Here is a 24,121-nt window from a genome sequence, read left to right on the forward strand (position 1 = left end):
TCGATGCATCCTACTATCTTGATATTCATCATTTTAAACCTGTTCGATGTTAATTTATAAGCTAAGCAAGTCAGTAATTTAACTCTCTTTCTGCCTAAATATTTTATCTGCCGTTATTTATTGGGTTTATTAAAACTGAACAAACAACCTTAAAATTCAAGTTTGCTACAACAGTTATACGTAGGTTCTTATGTTGGAGCACTATAAGGTGTCAGATCAAAGTATATATTATGAATGATTTTAAGTGTAGATCTGTGTGTTTTAATATGTAGATGTGACATCAGAATATATTATCTGTTTGATTTTGTATGTATATATATTACATGTAGATGTGAAGAAGAGTATGCATTATTACATTACATGTAGATGTGAAATCAGAATAAATCATCTTTATTATTTTATAAAGATGTGATATCAGACTAAAGTGTAAAATCTGTAACCTTATATGTAGGTGTGATTAGAGTATATCTGTAGGTTTTTATATGCTGATTTAAGCAGAATATATAAATTTGTGCATTTTATGTAGATGTTATATCTCATTTTAAAATCTGTATAATTTATGTAGATATGATGTACAAATATGATCTGTATAATTTTGTTTTGCTGCATTATTGAGCAATGGCAGCTCTGACATTATGTCTACAAGCACAGTTGAGCAATAGATCTGTTTACATAGCAATGTAAAATGCACACAGGTCATGGGATCTGTCCTCGTCAGTTCATCATCTTTATCAATTTATTATTCAATATGTCATATGAATATATAATGCGGCAGTGGAGTCAGTTACCAAATGCTTTAACATGAAATCTGTTCTCTTCTAGAGTGAAGTTGGAGGTGAGAGTTGCGGGCCAAGCGTGTTGACAGAGTTCGAGCTGCTTCACACTGCTGACAGGGCCTTTTGCCATCCCCCTCACCCGTCATCTGCCTAGCAAAAGAGTGATGACCTCACAGCAGCATGGGAATGCCAACCCTGCCCTCCTCTTGCCACAGAACTCTTCATCTAGTCAGGGCAGGCAACACATTTCTCGTTCCCCGATAGACTCATATTCCCGCTCCGGGCTGTCTTCTCCTCGAAGAGGCTGGGTTGCGGCGTCCTCATCCGCAACAGCTCACGGTAACTCCCTTGCGCTCTCTCTAAGCCGACTGGCTCCGGCATCCTGCAGTAATTCCTCCTCGTCTCGGAGACCTGTGACAGGCCGGGTGGAACCGTGGCCAGAGGAGGCTGTGGACGATGCGTATGGGCTTTACTCCCTTCACCGCATGTCAGTGCTGAGTGACCACTGGCAGCCAAGGACCTAATAGACAGTCATCCAAAACAATGATCAAACCATAAAATCTGTTTGCCATCAGACATCTCAAAAAAGAAGAACTCTTCTCCGAATACATCTCGCATATCAGGTAAGATGCTTTGATGATCTTATCTTCCTAACATGTTCTCTGTTTAGTTTTGTGCACCTGATGCATGGTAACTTAATTCATCTTATTCTGTTATGACCCGTTCAATTCTTTGAAAAACGTAAAATTTTTTATATAGCTCTTTTAAAAAGAAGACTAGTTTAATTGGTTTTAAAATCCTTGAGAGATGTTGTGTTGGCATCAGCTTTATGTGTCACTCAGTCCTCCACGTCAACTCTGTAATCTTGACAGTATTCAGTAATGTAGTCTTTAATTAGCTTATCTCATCTCTCTAATAAGCAATGTAATTATGCTTTGCACATCCATTTGGCATCATTTTGATACTGTACATCTTTGAAGAAAAAAGCTAGACACCTTAACCTCGTTCTTGTTGTCCATTAATATATATATAATACTTTTTTATTTTTTATTTTTTATTATTACTCATCTAAATTAAACTTTTAAGTGGGTATACAGATTGCTTTAGACAAATGCAAAGAGCTAGTAAACTAAGAAAAAAAACTGTTCTGTTAGTAGAATTGTTCTGGCAGTGGTCAAAATCAGGCTGTGCACATCATCATTTGGTGTGCTTTTAAATGAGGTCTTCCAGTTTATTACATAATATTATTGTCATATTTTAAGAGGATATGATTTTGCTATATTCAGTGTCTTTATTTCGGTGCATGAATCAGGGTGGCTCTCCAAAAACAATCTGTTAAACTTGCCAGTAATGTGGTTCCTCTGCCATTCTGTGGTAAAGGGTGTGGGAGTGAATTTAGAGAGAGAGAGAAAGAGCTCAGAGGCTGTTTAAAACCACACGCACAACACGTGGCACAAAAAGAACTAGTTACTGCAGATCTGGATGGTCACAGACACTAATAGAGCTCTGAAAAAAATTAAGAGACCACTTAACATTGAGAAATCCATGTTAAGTGGTCTCTTATTTTTTTCAGAGCTGTATGTGTATATGTAATATGTGGATCAGTGTTTCTGCACATTGAAATCAAGCAGTGTTATTTTAGTATTATGCATATTTTGAACAAGCTTTTATTTTTATTTTTCAGTTTTCATTTTAATTTATTTTTTTAAGTTAATTAACTGTCATTTTTATATTATTCTATATTTCTTTTCAGCTTTTATTTTTAAGGCAACATTTCTAATTTCCAAGTTAGTTTTTTTCATAGCCTATAATATTTATATTTTATTTAAATATTTTTAGTTTTGGTTAACAATAACAAGTCTTAATAGCAAAGTATCACATGAAATCTCTTTAATACCTCAATTGTTTCTCCGAGACTATAGTAAGTTTAAAAGGAGAGCAAATGGAGATCCCATCCTCCCTTCAGAGCGTCTCAAAAGCCATGCCTCCTTCAAAACGCAGCGTCTGCAAAGCATCGCGAGATGATCGAGAGACGCCGTTAAATTACCTCAAAGCACATAACATTAAAATAATAATGAATGTAAACTGTGTACAGAGCTCTAGTTGTACCACCTGATAGAAACGCTACGCATAAATATGAGTCTGAGTCTGAACAGCTCCGGGCAGTCACAGGTTGCCATCAGTTTGCAATTGGTACATGGCGGTACATAAATTGGTACATAAGTTTCGTGTTTCGGTTCAGGAGGAACTGTAAAGGCGGCTGTTTTTTTTTTTGTTTTTTTTGACGTTCGGTGGATATCTGTCCATAACTCTGGAAAGCCTTAGCCTATGTATAGAATGATGATAATGTGTGATGTCTGTACAGGACAAACGAAGGTATGGAAATACATACAGTTGCCTATGTTGACAGGCAGGTACATTGTATCGGACAAACATTTTCTGATTCTGTGACTTCCACAGAAGATATGTAGGCTACACACTTGAAAAAATTATATAATAATAATAATAATAATAATAATAATAATAATAATAATAATAATAATACATTTTATTTATAATGCACTTTATATTAAACAAAATCTCAAAGTGCTAAATATATATGTTCAATAAGTTATGACAACATATGTTTTTAAATATTTTTAACTCATCTAAATAAGTTAAGAAATGTTAAACTTTTTTTTTATTACTTATACAAGATGTAACTCATTTTTAAAAGTCAGTTTAACATAATTTAAGTTGAAGTAACTTAAACATCCAAGTCGATTGTACTGCAACAGTGCATGTTTTAATATTTAGACCACTTCTATTATTGATTGCTATCAGGAATGTGAAGAGTTTAAACCAGTTCAACAGAAAGGGTGTGTATAAAAACAAATAGCTTTCCCTTCCTTTAAAAAAAAAAAAACATCCTTACATCTCTACTCAAATCTTTTTAAAAGATATTCTCAATATTTTAACCAACTCTGCCCTGCTCATTACAAAAATAACAATCAAAAAAGTCAGTTTAAATATAAACTTTGGTATTTCTCACTAAGTTATCTGAACTATGTAATCCACATATTTTATAGCTTTATAGTCTTACTGTGTCAACAACTTTCTCATTTATTTTCAATTTTTCAGGCTCTTAAGGAATTTCAGACTAAACATCTGAGATTGTTTATACTTCAATGAAACAAAATCCCCATAGCTATGAAAGAGCAACATTTAAGTAGTTAACTTTTTTTTCCCTAGGATGGAAATGCATTAGATATTTGTGTTATTAGTGAGTCAAGTCACATAATGTATTTAGATTAATTATGTACATTTGTGACATGTTTCTTCTGCAGAAGAAAATTTGCAAATGCACCAAAAGGGCTATATGTATATATCGATGTTGCGTCAGCGTGGTTTTAGATGTAATTCAGCTGGACAAAGGACACAAAAATATACTCAGATGATGTTACACCCGTTTTAGGAGAGAAAAAAAAGCCCTGTAAATATAGTATGAAGACAGGTTACGAAAATACACATTTGCACACGTTGATGCATCTGAACCAAACAAGTCTTTCCCTGTCTCAGGTTTTCGTTTCAGTTACAATGAGATATTTTCCCCATTGTCGATGTGGAGAGCAGATTGGTTTATTGTGACTGTCAGCGAGGCGGCTTCATATTCAAAGCTTAATGAGACCGCAGAATGAAGGATTTTACCAAAATCAGCTCTTGGATGCAAAGTAGCATTTATGGTTTTTATAAAAGCGTGGAGACAATTGTACTGCCGTATTTGAAAGTTTACTTCTTCTAGCACGTCTTCTGTCTTTCTCTCTTTTTTCCAGATTCAAAACGTAGCAGCCATGTTGTCTGTCTGTGTGGCTTTCCTGTTTCTCTGCACTGCCCACTTGCCATTAGACTCCTCCGCCCTTCCCTTTGAGCAGAAAGGGTTCTGGGACTTTGGCAAGGACATTGATGTGAAAGAGCTGATGATGATGATGAAGGACCAGGAAGAAGGGTCAGCTGTGGATCCATACCAACCTGAACATCCCACTTGCCCATTTGGCTGTCGGTGTGACCTCAGAGTCGTGCAGTGCTCGGATTTAGGTTGGCTTAAGATGATATGTCTTTTTGGTGGTGTCTTGGTGTAGACAGACAAGATAATAACTGTTTAGTCTGAGAGGTTTTGCTTCTAGACCCAAATTTTATATGGGACAACGCAGCGGCAAAATTGTTTATGGCACAAACGTAAACAAAATGGCCTTAAAAACGTACATTGAAAATATAGTTCCAAAATTATTCTGCACAGGATGCACATGATTATTCTGAAAATACTATGTGCTGTTTTTTATGTGAACCAAATATTGTATAATGATTTTAAAGAATCATACAATTAATTCCGCCTTTTATTGTTTAATATTGTTTTTCAACATTATCAGAACATGTGATCTGTTTTTGGTCTGCAACTCAGCAGTTGATAACCACTGGTGTAAAGAGTGGAGTCAGTGATTAGAAAGGAATGAGTTAGGCTATGGATATCCCCTTTATATCATGCATCTCATCCCAAAATTACTAGCCTGTGACATCAAGCAAACTTCAAAGACTTGCCTATAATTTTTCCCAGGATATTTCAAACGTGTAGTGTGTGAATGTGGTGTGAAACACAAAGATATGAATATAAGTTATGAGTTGTATAACAGAATTAAAGTTGAGGCTCAAAGTAGGGAAAGTGAGGAGGAAATTTTGGCTGAAAGCTAAATAGACATGTCAGGTTTTAACATCCACATCAAAGTCTTGAATGAGATCAGGCTCAAATTTAGCTCGAGAACGGATACCAATTCAGACACACCGCTAATCTGGCCCATCCACATCAGACAGCACATGTGGCGTGTGGTCGGTCACCTGAGAAGACAGACATTCTGGTTATTCTACTCGGTACAGCAAACGTGCCATAAACTATGATGTCGGTTTCACCAGGAATGATGAATTTAAAAGCAAATGGACAGTTTTTAATGGATGCCAGGTACCACCCAAGCACAGCTGCCCTCTTTCCCACTATTTCTCTTTTATGAAGTTCATAAAATACAGCCATTCTCCTCTTTTTCTCTCTCTCCACATTGTAATGTGCTACGTGGAGCCATGGTCATCTGGCTCCATCTTAATTATATGGGAAGCTCAGAGGGGAATGCTAGCACACAACAACAGAGCACAGCAAACACACAGAGTCCTGAATCCCAGAGAATTACCAAACATTTCCGAAATTATAGCCCACTGAAAAGTTTACAACTGAACCTAGGTAACCCAAAGACTCAGATGGTAACTGAAGAAGTTGTTTCTTAAATGAACTGCCTACTTTACTTTCTACTGATTCATTGATTATTTATTATTTTTATCATTTTATTTTATTTGTTTAATGGCTATAGCGTCTATAACAGACTATTATTATTATTATTATTATTACAGGTCACTGGAATACTCGATTCTGATTTGCCAGTCGTGGTAGGTAGCGGATGGATATTTTCTCATTTTCGCCATTATCCTTTGTAAGAAACACTCTATATCAGTCCGCTCATCCGTGTTATTTTTTTCATATTATCTTTCTATTACTGTCTAATCTTATTCGGTGTTAAAAATAAGAGAATGCATTTTAAGGTTTTACGTCAAGCCTGACGATAACAGAAACCGGCGCTACTTTTGTATCACACCGCGTTTTCGTGCTTTCATTTCATAAACGCTATACTTTATTGCGGCATCTGGTGTCTGAAATTATCTATAAGAGCCAGAATGACCTTAATGCACTTCTTTTTTTAATATTACTGGAGTAGTGTTGCAGTGTTTGTCTTGTTGCTTGGCTCATTGTTTTGTACATTGTGAAGGACTATTTTTTCGAGACAAAAGCTTAAAAATAATATATCGGTATTTTTTTTAATCCACTAAAGGTAGCTTTGTACTTTCTTAATGTGACAAGTTAAACAGGATATTAATTTACTTAATTTTATCCATCAAACAGTTTGAAATGTGGGCAGACAGATGCTGGAGGGGAGGGATAAAAATAAGAGGGTTTGGAATGTCAGCTGAAATGTAAAGTTATTTCAGAGGTGGAGCAAGTTAATAGGCCATATTTCAATGAAAGGTTATAAAGACATTTCAAACATTTCTTTCCTCTTTGGAATTGTACCAATACATCTTACAATATAAGACCAGTATATGTATTTAAAAAGAAAATATTTTCATTCTGATTTCATGTTAAGTTTTCCAATATTCCAGAAAATATGAAAAACAACATTTTATCCACAATATATATTTTTTCAGACCTAATTTCTATCAATATGTCTATTTTTATTTGTGCATTATTCCCCAACAGGATTGGGTTACGTGCCATACGATATTCCTGCAGACACACTGCTGTTGGACCTGCAGAGCAACAGGATCACAGAGATTAGAGAGGGAGACTTTAAGGGACTGACCAACCTCTATGTGAGACCTTTTTATTTTATCATTCGCATCGCAGTCATTTTGTGAATGAATTGCTATGCAATATTGTGCTTTAGATTACTATCAGCTGTTCACAGCCCCTGTCTCGTTTCAGGCCCTGGTGTTACGATATAACCAAATCTCCAAAGTTCATCCCAAGGCATTCCTTCCTTTGAAGCGTTTGCAGAAGTTATACATCTCACATAACCTTCTGACTTCCATCCCCAAGAACCTGCCTCCATCCCTTGTGGAGCTGCGTATCCATGACAATCACATCAAGAAGGTGCCGGCATTTAGCTTCTCTGGTCTTCACAACATGCACGTCATTGGTAAGACTGTGTGTTTGTCTGTGTGTATATATTAGCTGTACTAATAAGCTTATATAGCCCTGTAAAGCTGCTTTTTGAGTGTAACGTTATTCTCATGTCACGATTTGATACAAATCACAATACTAAACTCACGATAAATTTGGTATTACAATGGGGGTGGAAATGAATAGGCTTGGACTTGGTGCTGGTAACCCAATGCACAGGACAATGTAGACACCAGAATAAATATATTCATGATTCTGAAGCTGAAAATAAAGAATTAGTTTAGACAAATATGCATGCACTCTGTCACTGACTAGATATATGTGAGCTTGGACCACAGAACCACTCATAAGGTAAATATTTTCGAAATTGTGATTTATAAATCACATGAAAGATTAATAAATAAGCTTTCCATTGGTTTATGATTTGTTAGTATAGGATATACTAGGTTGATAGGTTAGGATATTTGGTCGAAATACAATTATTTTAATATCTGGAATCTGAGGGTGCAAAAAAATCTAAATATTGAAAAAATTGCCTTTAAAGTTATCCAAATGAAGTATGATATGCATATTACTACTAATAATATTTTTTAAATATATATTTACAGTAGGAAATTTACAAAATATCTTCATGGATCATGATCTTTACTTAAAATCCTAATGATTTTAGGCATAAAAGAAAAGTAGATCATTTTGACCTGTACAATGTATTGTTGGCTATTGCCACAAATATACCTGTGCGCCTTATGACTGGTTTTGTGGTCCAGGGTCACATATTTAAAATAATGTAGTCCACATTTTACTGGTAACTGAAGACATTTGGCATTATCAGTACTGACAAATGTTTCCCCATTGCATTATTATATGCTATATTCAACAGTATATAGTATTTTAAAATATGAAGTAGTTTAAAAATCTGTAAACTTTCTTTCTTTTTTCTTTCTTTTTTTTTTGAACTATATACACAATATATTTGGTCACTATCCAAAATATTGTTTCATTTTTTCTTGCGATATATTGTGATGCGATATATTGTTACACCCCTACTGATAAATAAAAACGAAATGTTTTTTTGTGCCTCAAACACTGGTTGATATTGCAGAAATGGGTCGTAATCCACTCCAGAACAGTGGTTTCGAACCTGGAGCATTTATGGGCCTTAAACTGAACTACTTGCGCATTTCTGAAGCCAAACTCACTGGAGTTCCCAAAGGTAATGAAAATGGTGATCAAAATTGTATATATATATACATATATATATATATATATATTTAATAAATTTACTATTTTGAAATAATTGTCTTATATTGCAGCTATTATTCTTTGGTATTTCTTGAAAATTTTAATTAGTAAATGGTTTCATGAAAATGCTGTATTTTATATATACGCAATACATCATATATATATGGTTTTTAGTATATGGAATAAAGGTGTATTTGTGTTGTGTTACAGAATACAAAATAATTTTCTTCATGGAATGTGTCCCATGACTATGTTTAAAATACAATGCAACTCATTCTATTCCATATGGAATGTGTTTCATTCTTGCCAGACCTTCCCAGCAGTCTTCATGAGCTTCATTTAGACAGTAATCAGATTCAGGCCATTGAGTTGGTGGATCTCAGTCAGTACACCCAGCTGCAGAGGTAAACCCTAAACATTCTCAAATATTTGGTGTGATTAATATGCATCACGATTCTATGATTAAATACAATGATCAATAAAACATTTCCCCCTTATTTTACATGGATTTTATTATGACATAAAGTTTGCTTTGGGTGTCCTCTAGTGGTTAAAACCCCTGTTAAAACTAAGTCTCTGTGTCTAGGTTGGGACTTGGCAGTAACCAAATTCGCCACATTGAGCACGGTGCTTTATCTTACCTCAACAACCTGAGGGAGCTGCATCTTGACAACAACCGTCTGCCCGGTGTGCCCAGTGGTCTGCCTCATATGAAGTATCTGCAGGTGTGCTTGTGTACAGAACTCTACTTATTCTAGTTCATTTTTAGGCATACAAAAAAAACTAAACTACAATCTTCTTACAGGTTGTCTACCTTCATTCTAACAACATCACCAATGTGGGGGTGGATGACTTCTGCCCTACGGGTTTTGGGATAAAGAGAGTGTTTTACAATGGCATCAGTCTCTTTGACAACCCGATCAGGTACTGGGAGGTGCAGCCTGCTACGTTCCGCTGTGTCAGTGACCAAATGGCTGTACAGTTTGGCAACCACAAGAAATAAAAGACGCACAAAACCAATCCAGGAGGAGAACAAGAGGAAAAAGTGGCCATAATTTGTGTAAATCATCAAGAAATATGAGTGAAGATAATGAAAAAACATTTCCGTGGAGGCATAATTCAGAAGAAAAAATGGACTCCATTTAAACCAAAGGTTTAAAGAACCACTGGTAAACAAAATTAAAACAGTGCATTAAAAACTATTGATGTGTGTAATAATTCCCTGCTGACATTAATGAATATGTACTTCACAAAAACGCATTTTTGCTCAATTTAGTTGACACAGCATTGAAAGTCCTTGAGTGTCTATTAACAGCTTAATTTGCTTACTTTTCATGGATTGGATATTTAAGTAATTAGATAAATTCACAGTTTGTCATTCTGGATGCCTATTGTCACTCATTGATCATGGTAATACTGTAATAAAGTGGATTGTGTTGTGGATGTTTACCACACCATCACAGGACAGCCTACCTTAAAGTTGACATGCTTATTTTAACTTTATTTTCTAACTTTAATGTCCAGAAATGATTGTAAGTGCATTCAGTGAAATGAATAACCCCGCAGATGTGGCAGGTCATTTTTGAAGGTTGAGTAGCTAAATAAGACTGCAAGTAGAAAGTCTTCACAAACAAGTCCTTCTGCTGGTTTGTCGTGTGACCACGCCTACAAGGCTTGGCAGAGTCATTTTAAATCCTTTTGCTTATAGTTTCTGCTCTTACAGACTAAACAACACTAGAGATGGACTACAAAGAACAGGTACGTTTACATATATTTACTGAATTAACTCAATGCGTGGATGATAAAACATATATATTTCAAAACAAGCCTAAACGAATAAAATATGTATTATGTAACGTTAATTAAGTGGTTGGATTTCATGTAGGCTAGATTTTAAGAAAGATTATTCTAAATATTCCAGTATTGTTTAAAAATATTTTAATATAGAAAACTTATTTAGAATAATTAATTAGGCTACGTAGTCTACTTTATTCTCATACGCAACTAGCGCTGGAATTCACTGTTAATGTAACTTTAAGACCGTTCTCCAATTGGGCTTTCGCACCGGTTAGAACTATAGCCATTTCCCCCAAAAGGAGTTAAAATTAAATTCCTTCCTGGTTACTGTGGTGCAAACACGCTGAAAAAGTGGGAACTGTTAAGTATAGGAAGTTTAACCATGAAAAGTTTCCACCGGTGGGAAAGCCCTGGTTGCGTATCTAGGATCTTTTGAAGAATTATAGCCTAATGATTTTGCTTTAATCGTATGTCCCAATAGCGATGGTTATAATTCAAGTCATCAAAAAAGTAGACGTCATATGTTGTCAAACTTGTTCTAAAACCTGTAACAGCTGTAAGCGGCAGGAATCTTGACAGACTGAAACTGTCATGCACAGGTCGAGCAAGTTGTATCCAGCGCGCAATTCGGAGATTTGATCGAGTTCTCGTACCCCATTGGTTATTCGCACTGGGGCGTGTACGACGGAGATGGATACGTCATTCACTTTGGAGTTGCCGGTAAGCATGATAATGGTTACTTTAATACTAGCCTAATAATAATTCTGTAAAAATAATAATAACGATACAACCATACTATACTATGCTATAACGTTAATATACTATAGGCCTACTATGAAAAATTGGGTCTCACTTTATATTAGGTGGTCTTAACTACATTGTAGCCTACTTTCATCCAAAAAATAAGTAGGCTACAGTGTAGTTATTGTGTTCATATTGTATTGCAAAGTACTTTTGCGGATATTGAGGTGGGATGCGGGTAAAGTTTAGGGACAGGTGTTGTGGTATGGGTACGTTTAAGGGTAGGAGTAGGTGTAAGGGAAGTGTAAACAATGTAATTATACATTTTTACAGAAAGACAAGTGAACAAGTGAATAGGAAAAAAATTATATATCAATATCCCTATAAAATATAAGATATTATTTTGAAAATGATGCCTATTACTACTCCCATTATTTCACTTCTTTTTTCATTACATGTTGCCCCAAGAAACACAATAATATGCCAATTATACAGTGCATTGTACCCATACGGCCATTTTACCCACATATTGCATAAAATAAAATGGTATATCAAATCATTCCATTATATCTTTCATTCTATTTTATGTCTTTTTTATTTTAAAATAGCATACTGCGAAGCATAAAGCCTTATGCAGGCAATTCATTTAAACTATTTTATATATATAGTAGCCTGTTAGGCCTACTGGTTTCACTTGGATCACTTAGGTTATTCTTGAGATCTTATTTCTTTTATTCTTGATCATTGTAATGTCATTAATGGCAACACTTTGTCTCATATTGAACTTGCCTTTTTTCATTTACCAGATGAATCTCAGGTGATGAGTTCGTTTCGGGGTTTTCTGCAGACTGTCTTCCCTGTTTGTGGTGATCTTTTGCTTGGAGAAACTAAGATACGGCGTCAGCTCCTGTCTGAAGTTAACGTACCTAAAGGAGCTCGTGTTTTTGTGAGCAATAGCCAACACGCTCTCGAGCCTTCACCTCAGAATGAAATTAGACAACGACGAGATGCTTTACTTGACAAGGAGTTTACTTACAAAGTCCTGACATTTAATTGTGAGCACTTTGCCACATTTGTTCGCTCTGGAAAAGCTATGTGCAATCAGGTGAGCTGATGAAATCAGCTAACAGTATATCATAAAGATCATCATCATTATGTGTCATGTGCATTTTAGTTATTCTGACATAAGTTCATATTGGTTCCTTTGTTTTAACAGATCCCAGGGAAGCCCAAAAACAAGGAATGTGTGGATGCTACAGAACAATTTAGCAGTCTTGTGCCATCAAATGCTGAATCCTGAATGGAAATCTACAGATTTTCACAAGAATAATGTATTGTGTTTCAATAAGAATATTTTCCCCACGTTCTTGTAATTAAAACCGTTTCAAAGATTCTTGTTTAACGTCATGGGAAAGGGTTCTTCAGTGGCCTTATTTGGTCTTGGTCAGTCTGGTCTGCTGGCTGGTTTTAAAATGGTGTTGGGCACTTTTTAGGTGGTCAGACCGAAAGTCCGACTTGGTTACGCCAGAAGACTATCTAAGCAGTATCTGTAAAGGTTTTTACTTGTTTCTGACTATCTTTTTCTCACATTTCTAACCAATTATGTACCATTACTAATATTTACTATAGCTTACTACAGTTAAAACATGTTAGACCCCATAGAATTGTTTGACTTGCAGATTTGCAGATTTCTTTCTTGTACTGTATCTAAGGGCTTGTCCCTTTTTAAATAGCCAATATCATACCCAGCAAATGCAGAACATTCCCCTAATGGTTACCATTAATATGAATAACATTCTAGGAATGTAATTTGTAGGTTCTTTATGTAACCAAAAACTAACCTTCCCATGCAGAATATTGCAGGGATATCTTTTCCTCAAGAACCGCAAAATGTTATCTAATGTCCTGGTGTTTTTGTTCATATGAACTAACCTTCCCAGAACATTCTGGGAACCAAAAATTGTTAGCTTAGTTTTAAATTCTGCCATAGCCATAAACATTGATTTGCTAATCAGTTGCAGGGCCTATTTTCCTAGAATAGACTACAGGGGTGTAACCCTAGCATCCTGGCCAAATTTGCCCATTAGCCTCTGCCCATCATGGCCTCCTTATCATCATCATATACAGATTCTCCTTTCCACTAATCAGTTGGTGTTTGGTGGGCGTTCTGGCTGCCGTCGCATCATCCAGGTGGATGCTTGGTGGTGGTTGAGGAGATTATTACCCCCTTCTGTAAAGCCCTTTGAGTATTCAGAAAAGCGTTATATAAATTTAAGGAATTATTACAAGTGAATTTTCTATTGAAAAAAAAAAAATCTATTTTGATTTCATTGACATCAGGCACAATTGATAAAAAGTAGTTACAATTTTTTTGCCAAGATTACAACATCTTCTTGCAGGTTTGAAGATAGACTTATTTTTATTTATTAAGATTTTACAGTAGATAGTAAGCTACTTGTATTTTGGATGAAAGTGTGGTTACCATGGTGATCTTTATTAATGTAAAGGAACTATGCAGTGTTGTGATTTTCATGAATAAAAATTAATATTTATATTCTATACATACATATTCTGATTACGTTTTTTTCTTGTATATATATTCTTAACAGCAATTTTAAAAATATATACACTACGAGGGAAAGCGTTTATTGTCTCTTTGATAAAGACGAATCGTTTCCTACATTCCCCGGATGTTGCCCCACGCTTACTCATGTCCCGGATGTACCTACATTTTAGTAGAGGAACAAAAAATGGGCTCATTACCTAGCTTCACCAAACCGTTTAAATTATCCCCACACACGATTATTGTACATGTATGAGGACCAGACCGCACTTTTGATCAGAGTCCACGTCCATAGTCACCGTGTCGGTAAAGTGATTCATGAAATTAAACAGGTAAGACAGTTGTGTACATTCAGTGTTGCTACACGCTGTTGACGTTAGCAAGCCAGCAGTCAGTTGCTAAGCGAAGTTTATATCAATAGCAAATAACGTTTAAGTATCTTTTGGAATATAGAGATAAAAGAGGGTATTGCAATGCAATAGTAACATAGAAAATGTATATAATCTTAACATATCTTTGGGTTTTAAAGCCTCTCCTTGTGCATGCTAAGAAGCAGGCTAACACACAGCTGTCCAGATAGATTTCAGGAGATTGTTGACGTCTAACTGCTTATTCATAAATATTTTTACCAGAGTTTCTTGTATTAATACTAGTATAAAGAAAAGAGCATTATGTTAGTGTTTGTAATGCAATGATATGGCAGTGAGCTGTTCGATGCATCCTACTATCTTGATATTCATCATTTTAAACCTGTTCGATGTTAATTTATAAGCTAAGCAAGTCAGTAATTTAACTCTCTTTCTGCCTAAATATTTTATCTGCCGTTATTTATTGGGTTTATTAAAACTGAACAAACAACCTTAAAATTCAAGTTTGCTACAACAGTTATACGTAGGTTCTTATGTTGGAGCACTATAAGGTGTCAGATCAAAGTATATATTATGAATGATTTTAAGTGTAGATCTGTGTGTTTTAATATGTAGATGTGACATCAGAATATATTATCTGTTTGATTTTGTATGTATATATATTACATGTAGATGTGAAGAAGAGTATGCATTATTACATTACATGTAGATGTGAAATCAGAATAAATCATCTTTATTATTTTATAAAGATGTGATATCAGACTAAAGTGTAAAATCTGTAACCTTATATGTAGGTGTGATTAGAGTATATCTGTAGGTTTTTATATGCTGATTTAAGCAGAATATATAAATTTGTGCATTTTATGTAGATGTTATATCTCATTTTAAAATCTGTATAATTTATGTAGATATGATGTACAAATATGATCTGTATAATTTTGTTTTGCTGCATTATTGAGCAATGGCAGCTCTGACATTATGTCTACAAGCACAGTTGAGCAATAGATCTGTTTACATAGCAATGTAAAATGCACACAGGTCATGGGATCTGTCCTCGTCAGTTCATCATCTTTATCAATTTATTATTCAATATGTCATATGAATATATAATGCGGCAGTGGAGTCAGTTACCAAATGCTTTAACATGAAATCTGTTCTCTTCTAGAGTGAAGTTGGAGGTGAGAGTTGCGGGCCAAGCGTGTTGACAGAGTTCGAGCTGCTTCACACTGCTGACAGGGCCTTTTGCCATCCCCCTCACCCGTCATCTGCCTAGCAAAAGAGTGATGACCTCACAGCAGCATGGGAATGCCAACCCTGCCCTCCTCTTGCCACAGAACTCTTCATCTAGTCAGGGCAGGCAACACATTTCTCGTTCCCCGATAGACTCATATTCCCGCTCCGGGCTGTCTTCTCCTCGAAGAGGCTGGGTTGCGGCGTCCTCATCCGCAACAGCTCACGGTAACTCCCTTGCGCTCTCTCTAAGCCGACTGGCTCCGGCATCCTGCAGTAATTCCTCCTCGTCTCGGAGACCTGTGACAGGCCGGGTGGAACCGTGGCCAGAGGAGGCTGTGGACGATGCGTATGGGCTTTACTCCCTTCACCGCATGTTTGACATTGTGGGCGCGCAGCTGACGCACCGTGATGTGCGTGTGCTGTCCTTCCTTTTTGTGGACGTTATTGACGAGTACGAGAGAGGAGGGATACGAAGCGGACGGGATTTCCTGCTCGCACTGGAGCGTCAGGGGCGATGTGATGAGACAAACTTTAGGCATGTTCTTCAGCTGCTCCGCATCATCACTCGCCATGACCTTCTGCCGTACGTCACGCTGCGCAAGAGACAGACAGGTTTGAGATTGTCACTTTCGCCTTGATTTTTGTCACGTGTTTATCCATCATTTATGATAGTGTTTCATTACTCTGTGAAAGTTTTTTTTTGTTTGGCAAGGTGAATATGTAATGTGTTGCTTATTATTTTCCAGTGTGCCCAGATCCAGTGGATAAATATCTGGAGGAGACGTCAGTCCGTTATGTTTCTCCCAGAGGAGCAGGAGAGGCCCAGCAGGGAACTGCTCACAGAAGAACAGGTGTGTCCTCCTTTTGGTTGTGCTTTATACTACTTGATGGTGCTGTAAGCATTTTTTGGTAGTGATACACTGAAATGACTTTTTCCCCCGATACACAGGAAAAATTAACTAAAGTATTAACTTAGCATATTTAGTTTTTGTAATAAACAGTTAATCACATTTTTTAAATAATTAACACTCAAATAAAAATGTAATGTTACATTTGATTTTGATACAAATAATTTTTTCCGTGGTTGAAACACTGGTTGGGTGATGATGATATATTTCAGTAAGTCCTTCTTATGTTAATTAATCTTTGTTTCAACTAATTTAAGCCTGTTTGTTCAGCATCTTTATGCAGTAATTAGTAGTAAAGAGGAAGAGATTAAAGGGTGTCAAAGTGTCAAAACTAGGGCTGTCAAACGGTTAATTTTTAATTGCGATTATTTGCATGCTTGTCATGAGTTAACTCGCGATTAATCACAATTTAATCACAGATGTTTATATGTTGTAAATGTATCTTAAATTAAGTTTGAATTAAGTTTTTAATACTCTAATCAACATGGGTATATGGACAAATATGCATGCTTTATGCAAATGTATGTTTATTATTAGTGAAACCATATAATACTTATTCAATAATAATCAATAAAACAGCATGAAGACTAGAAGGTCATTGATGTTTATCAAAGAATTTGTTCATGTCTCTTAAGCCTAGCTTAAAAATTCAGAATAAGCAGGGATTTCTCTCATTTTAAGAATAAAATAAAGGTAGTATTACTGGCAGTTTAGTTCAGAACAGGGCACAGTTCGTATAAAAAATTGGTAATGTGAAAGCTGTCATGCGGACCTGTGAGCACACGAGTACCACACCATACCCGGAGGAGGTCCATATTCCACGAGTAGGAATATAGTGTGGCCCCTTTAAGAGAGGCGCGCTCTCTATTGAACTGCCGGTATTTTGCGTGTGCGTGCCGAACTATGCCTCAATTCACATGAACAGTGTGAAGAACACTGACTCGGGAGCGTTCTTGTTCAGAAGAGTAACCTGTGCATTCGTTTTAGCCGATTGTAATGCATTTAGTTCAATATAGCACATGTACTGTAGGCGGTGATGGGTCAATGATTTACCTCAGACATGAGCGAGAGTGAGCTTCAGTGTATTAGCACATCGCGCCCAGACTGCAGAGAATGTGCTCAATATACAGACCTTTCTTCCGACCTGGTGTCTAATGTGGTTATACAGAAAATATGGTAGCTTATAGGCAATAATTGCACTTTTGGTTTAGAATATTGATGATAACCATTTTCTTTCCCTATTAATGTTTGCTGCTTCCAACTACGGGCTATGGATCAAACAGAAAATGCGCGCTGCGTTAACGCGCGTTAGTAAATTTAGTGCCGTTAAAATGAATTTTTCATTATTAACGTTAACTTTGACAGCCCCTAGTCAAAACCAATTTTTTTCATTATAAAATTCACAGATTTTTGAAGAGTAGACGTTTTCATATCAGAAGTAACAAAATACAAAGCTTATCACAGTTATTAAATGCTAGGCACGATCTAAATAATATTTAGTGAAGTTTTGTTCACACATCACCTGAAAACAGCATAGATTATTGGGCCGATTTCTCCCGTTTCCGACAATCCTAGGTAAAGTCCAGATTATATTGAAATTTCTAGATTATTTTATCAGATTTTCCTTTGGTGTGAGGTGTGTTCAGAGTGTTTGAACCTGGTTCGGAAGAATGTCGGAGAATGTCGCTTCGATCTCTAATATTTACGATCGGAAATCCTGACGTGTGGTGGGAACACCGAGGACAAACAGAAGTGTGCTCTCTAGAGATTATCACTTGAAATGAAGTAATACCCAATCAAAAAAGCAATCTGACGGAAGACTAACCTCTAGCTCACGCTGTAACATGTAAAGTTAATTTTCTCCATGACTTTATCTTAATGTTTTCCTTTTCCCCACACAAATATTCTGTAAAAAGCATTACATACCCTAAAAGCACAAATTCTTCTTATTGGTGATCTGCCATGTTTGTTTACTTTTAAGTCACGTTTGAGATTTTTTGATGCAAGAGATTTTACAAGATTTCCCGCGTTCAAAGGCGGGACTCTGTTATTTGTGAATGGAATCTGTTTGTGCGTGGTGTGATGTCCCGACAGAAAGACTAGCATGTTTCTTTTTTTTTGGTCCTTCATAATGGGTAGTGGAATTAACATTAAGCTAACCCTCCACTTCGATAGCCATTGTTTGTTTCACGCTTTTGTTTCCCGTAGTCAGTCCCTAGTTATGCCTTTTCCATGACATTATGCACGTCATCATTAATGACAGCAAGCAATGATTAGTCAGGAAGCAGTGTGTAGCCTGACAGGTTTCTTGTCCACGACACACAAATATATAGGAGTCAAAATCACATAATCTGACACAGTGACTATCAGGATAGGCAAACATATAATGTAGTCTAAACTTGGCACAGTCAAAACGTGCAAACGGGAAGTGTTAATTAAACGTCACAGTACTGGTCAATGATTTTGGCCCTATAAAGTTTACCAAAATTTATGTGCATCACTATTTTTTGGTTTTGTGCTGAAACATTGAACTTGAGCTGAAATATCACACTTGATCTGATAAATTACTAGCCTGGATGCCAGCTGAACTCAGCCCATAACATTTGAGCTAAGCCCACAATTTATTTTCCCGTAAATTTGGGAGCATGAAATTGTCTTAAATGGCTTGGTATGCTGAAGCATTAAGAGTTCCTTTTACTGGAACTAAGAGGCCAAGCCAACCCCTGAAAAACAACCCCACACCACAATCCCCCATCCATCAAAATTTACACCAATTCAGTCACTCTATCGGGTTGCCAGACAGAGAAGCATGATTCGTCACTCCAGAAAACATGCCTCCACTACTCAAGAGTCCAGTGGTGGTGTGCTTTACACCACTGCATCCAACACTTTAGCATTGCACTTGGTGATGTAAGGCTTGGATGCATCTGCTTGGAGGTCTGTAGCTATTGACTCTACATTGACACTACAGAAAGTTGGCGACTTCTGAACTATGTGCCTCAGCATGCGCTGACACCGTTCTGTGATTGTACTTGGTCGACAACTTCGTGGCTGTGTTACTGTTGGTCCGATTGCTTCCACTTTGTTATAATACCGCTAACAGTTGACTGTGGAATATTTAGTAGTGAGTAAATTTCACGAATGGACTTATTGTACAGGTGGCAACCGAGCAGTACCACGCTTGAATTGACTGAGCTCCCGAGAGCGACCCATTCTTTCACAATTGTTTGTAGAAGGAATCTGCATTCCTAGGTGCTTGATTTTACACACCTGTGGCCATGGAAGTGATTGGAACACCTGAATTCAATGATTTGGAGGGGTGTCCCAATACTTTTGGCAATGTAGTGTCTATAATGGAAGCAGAAATGTTGGGCTTTGAACTGAACAGGGCTTTGAAGTAAGTGGGTATGAAATTCAGTGGCTCAGTCTGGTAGAAGTTCCAAAATGTCAAAAGGCTGGAATTAGGGCTGCACGATTGTGACAAAAATCATAATTGTCGATTAATCCCCTGAAATTGTAATTGCGATTGTAAATTACAATTATCACAATTTACATTGAATGGAGTTTTGAATAGCTTTATAACATAGTTTGAAGCTACTGCATGACATATTGTTATATCAAAATAAACAAGCTGAAAACAGTCCATTGGTTTGGTTACTTTGAATAAATAAAAAAATTATGCACAGAAGTGGGCTTTTTTTTTTGTAGGGTTCATTACATTTTATTGAACGATTACAAAGTCGATTAATTGTGCAGCCCTGGCTGGACAACACTAAGCAAAATGTAAAGTCTGATCAGATTTTAAAACACCAGGCATTATACCCTTTCTAAATTACCAGACTTTCAACAAACTAAGGCAGAAACATGCACCTTGTTTTTAGGAGACACGTGGATTTGTTCTTAAACCAGCTTAAAATATTTAACATATCCTCAGACTGGATAGTATCATAGCCTGAAGCTAGAAAAAACTGTGCCCATCATACACTGATTCCAGTCCGACTGCCCAAAATCTGCAGACTTGCTCTGACATTCGGCAACTAGCTCCAACTTGTCCAGACTGAAAAGCAAAAGCATTGTAGTGTATTCCCACCTTAACACTGCTTCTAGCATTTGTAACACTAATGTTTTATCCGATTCTGACCTGGAAATCATTCAAATAATGACATTATTTATTTCTCCTAAACCTATCATGATGAGTGGAAATGCAGACATTGTGGTAGTTATTTTAATCATGTTCTGTTTCTCAGGACCCCAACCATTGATCTGCTGTCCTCCATCAGGACCCCAGGTATGCCCACCACGTGCTAAACCCACCCCTCCTCCACCAAGCAGGAAAAGGAAAAGATCTCACACAACAGCTGACTGCAGAGAAAAACAGACCTGTGGTAAGACAACAAATCTGCTTTAAAAAAAAAAAAAAAGATGCATGCTTGATTGTCACGACAGTGGCAGAGTTTATGATGCAGAATGAGAAAGTTACTAATAAAATCATAACTATACCATTTTACCCATAACAAAAGAAATGGTTTTATCTCAACACTAAAATAAAAGTGCCTTGAATAAAACTATGAATTTGTATTAAATCTCATGCAAAATCTTACCTCTTACAACTTTTTGAAAGTTGCTTTGAAGCCAGCCAGTCAGATTGAAACTGACCATTTTAGCCAGGCCTTGCCATTTTTGGGTATGTATGACATTCTTGATGGATGTGCCATTTGAGAGTTTGAGCCCAGATTTCAGGAATTTTGCTCATCCGAGTTTTAGGTAGATATAAAAGCCAGCTTTTTAACCTTCTCCCTTGTCTTGCAGACATTAGACTGAGGGTGCGTGCGGAGTACTGTCAGCACGAGTCAGCTCTACAAGGCAATGTGTTCTCCAACAAACAAGAGGCGCTGGAGAGGCAGTTTGAGCGTTTCAACCAGGCCAACACCATCCTTAAATCCCGTGACCTGGGTTCCATTATATGTGACATCAAGTTCTCAGAGCTGACCTACCTGGACGCCTTTTGGCGGGACTACATCAACGGCTCTTTATTGGAAGCCCTGAAGGGCGTTTTCATCACGGACTCTCTGAAGCAGGCAGTGGGTCATGAGGCCATTAAGCTCCTGGTGAACGTGGATGAGGAAGACTACCAGGCAGGCAGGAGGAAGTTGCTTAGGAACCTGGTGGCGGGAGGTGCCGGTGCGGGCGCAGGAAGCAGGGAGGGTCCCTTGTCCTAGTGGTGGGATTGATTTGGTAAGTGTAGGAAATTCAGAGAGACCCTGATGAGCAGAGATTGGACACTAATGAGAAGGTATACATGGGGGGAAGAAGAGTGAGGAATGTAAACAGAGGAAGTGACTCTTAAAAAAAAGAAAGATACTCTAATAGAGGCCGGGATTTGCATCTTAAGCAAATATGGATGAAAAGAGGTGTTAAAAGTGTTCTGGAAAGTTGCGTTATTTCTATTTTATTTTGAGTATCTCAAGTTGTGGAAATAAATGATGAAGGGAAGAAGATTCGGACGAAGAGGGCATTTAGTTTCTTTTGTCTTTATTCCTGCGTAATTGACACTAATGCTTTTGTTTTTAGGCTTGTGTGAATTAGGTTTATTTTTTGTTGTTGCTATTTCCATCAAGTTTTGTTGCACAACCATTTGCTCTTAGTGGAATTCTCCAGGTGAAATTAAATGTTTGCCTCAAAGTTTAACAAAAAGGTTGCATAGGGTTTGATTGACTGATTTGCCTTTAAAACATCATTATGAAATTATTCCACTGTCTGTGTTGTCTAATCATCCATGTTCAAGTTCTTCTGGATGTGAACTTGCCTTTTTAGTCTTTTCATTACAAAACCACAAAGCAGAATCTCCAGAGTTTTATTATAATAATCTTCATAGCACACTGCAACATTGAACTTCCTTTTTTAAAAAGAACACGTTCTCAATTTCTGTTTTATCACTGAAGTTACTGCACAATTGGGTTTGTTTTAGGAAATTCATAAGGGGGTGTAGTCCAACATCTGAAGATTCTGGAGCATGGAGTATTGGGTTTCAGAATGGTTTATCATATGCTTTGTTTGCAGCCTGTGTTTTGATGCATGTCCCTGTAATTTTCTTTTGTTTATGGAAAAACCCAGCAACGTTGGCAAATGTTCGCTCTTGTTTGAATTCACAACTCAAAATATGCTCTTCGCCCAGAATTTTCCAACATCAAATAGATATTTCGAAACTCTAGGCCTATTAATATCCATGTTTGGACCAAACGTAGCATTCAAATTGATCTTAATTGTTGGTTTTTGGTTGGATTTCTGGGCAGTTTTTTTGCATCAGTATAATACAGAGATATGCCTTTGTAAAGTTGTAATGCATGTGACCGCAGTATTTGATTAAGGCTTTGTATTTTGACAAATGTACAAATTGGCTACTTTAGTTTAAACCCCCAATCTGGATCTCACTATATAATATTTGAATGCTATATTTATAATTTCCCCCTATTTGAATTCAAGCAACTGTGTCCTGAGGAGCAGCCTCTGCCAGGGTTTCTGTGTTGAAAGATTCTCCAATTGTCCAACAAGTCTTGAAAGAAAACACAAAACGTGCCAACCTGAAGCACAACCTGTGTTTTAACATGACTAAAGTGAAACATGCCTGAGCAACATGCAATCGCTGGAAGATGTGTAATTTGACTGACTTGAGACGTTTTTGCTATACTTTTAAAATACCAAAGCTGTTCCCAGACATTCATTCTCTCCTTAAACTCTCTTATTCATTCTCTCCTCATCAATCTGTTAAGATGAATAATAATGAATAATGAAACTGTTTTGAAAGAAAAATTGGTGACGTGGGGTAAGTGGAACAGATGTTTAGAAAAATTAGCTGTGGATCAATTACTGCTATTATTATTATTATTATTACAGAAGGAAGAAAAGCATTTTGTAATGTTTTCCTAATGGAACTAAACAAAGTTACAGACTGGTATCTATTATATAGGTTACATGTTCTATTGATTGTGTTCAAGTGTTTGTCTTTATATCTTGCATGTATATGACATTGATCCCCTTAAATATCACACAGTGACAATTGAGCTGTGGTCTGTAGATTTGAAATATCTAGACATTTCTAACCTTTTTTACACTTTGTTTTTCATAGAGAAAGAAATGGGATTGCTACTTTTTGGAGAGGTGAGATGAGTATTCTCAAAGTGACACAGTAGAACAGATGAAGACGGAGCACTTTATTTTTTACTCTAAAGTATTTCACCTATTGTAACCATATATAGTAATACACCATTCCAAAACGTAGGAGCATCGGCATCATCGGCCATCTGTCACATTATGACTCTGATTTTTGAATAATTTAATTTTTTGTTGACCATGCCGTTGGTTGTGTTAAGTGGAATATTTACGTGCAAAATAGACAGCTGGTTCATTCAATGTCTGTACAAATCAATAAAACAAATTGAAAAACACAATTGATTGCAACTTGCAGGTCCTTTTTAAAACATTAAAATATACTGGTAGCTACACATTACTTGATTATATGTATTTGTATGCATTTATTAATATTTTTTTTAATGTGGTGAAATTTCATGTTAGCCATTCAAAATAAATTTTCCTGTTAAGTCCAAATGCTCTGTGGCGCCATCCAAACATTGCTCTGTGTGTTTGAACTGCCTTTCCAAGCAACATTGGCTCAAACTATTTTATTTTTATTTTTATGGCTGTTAATGGGAGGGTTTGGAAAAGCGGGTTAGAAGCTGCAA

General features: G+C 36.6%; 3 protein-coding genes across 5 annotated transcripts; all 3 read left to right on the forward strand.

Annotated features, from left to right (window-relative positions):
* The first annotated feature begins 1,279 nt into the window (after positions 1-1,279).
* Positions 1,280-10,234, forward strand: LOC137038272 (biglycan-like). 2 transcript variants are annotated; one of them, XM_067412739.1, is made up of 8 exons: positions 1,280-1,399; positions 4,589-4,850; positions 7,108-7,220; positions 7,333-7,546; positions 8,633-8,743; positions 9,083-9,176; positions 9,359-9,497; positions 9,578-10,234. In XM_067412739.1, exons 2-8 carry the CDS (start codon positions 4,607-4,609, stop codon positions 9,773-9,775), a joined length of 1,113 nt encoding a protein of 370 aa, XP_067268840.1. In that variant the 5' UTR covers positions 1,280-1,399; positions 4,589-4,606; the 3' UTR covers positions 9,776-10,234. The 2 variants fall into 2 exon arrangements, with proteins under 2 accessions (XP_067268840.1, XP_067268839.1); XM_067412738.1 differs by lacking the exon at positions 1,280-1,399 and adding an exon at positions 3,047-3,152.
* Positions 10,235-10,486: 252 nt separating this feature from the next.
* Positions 10,487-13,698, forward strand: LOC137038274 (phospholipase A and acyltransferase 2-like). The gene is made up of 4 exons (XM_067412740.1): positions 10,487-10,530; positions 11,169-11,289; positions 12,117-12,415; positions 12,527-13,698. Exons 1-4 carry the CDS (start codon positions 10,513-10,515, stop codon positions 12,608-12,610), a joined length of 522 nt encoding a protein of 173 aa, XP_067268841.1. The 5' UTR covers positions 10,487-10,512; the 3' UTR covers positions 12,611-13,698.
* A 310-nt stretch (positions 13,699-14,008) lies between these two features.
* On the forward strand, positions 14,009-23,830 carry dedd (death effector domain containing). Of its 2 annotated transcripts, XM_067414174.1 has the most exons (6): positions 14,009-14,205; positions 15,407-16,086; positions 16,221-16,325; positions 20,630-20,767; positions 21,192-21,617; positions 23,509-23,830. In XM_067414174.1, exons 2-5 carry the CDS (start codon positions 15,525-15,527, stop codon positions 21,599-21,601), a joined length of 1,215 nt encoding a protein of 404 aa, XP_067270275.1. In that variant the 5' UTR covers positions 14,009-14,205; positions 15,407-15,524; the 3' UTR covers positions 21,602-21,617; positions 23,509-23,830. The 2 variants fall into 2 exon arrangements, with proteins under 2 accessions (XP_067270275.1, XP_067270274.1); XM_067414173.1 differs by having other exon boundaries at positions 21,192-23,830.
* The last annotated feature ends 291 nt before the right edge of the window (positions 23,831-24,121 follow it).

This window comes from Pseudorasbora parva, chromosome 13, assembly GCF_024679245.1.
Source record: "Pseudorasbora parva isolate DD20220531a chromosome 13, ASM2467924v1, whole genome shotgun sequence".
NCBI classification, from domain to species: domain Eukaryota; kingdom Metazoa; phylum Chordata; class Actinopteri; order Cypriniformes; family Gobionidae; genus Pseudorasbora; species Pseudorasbora parva.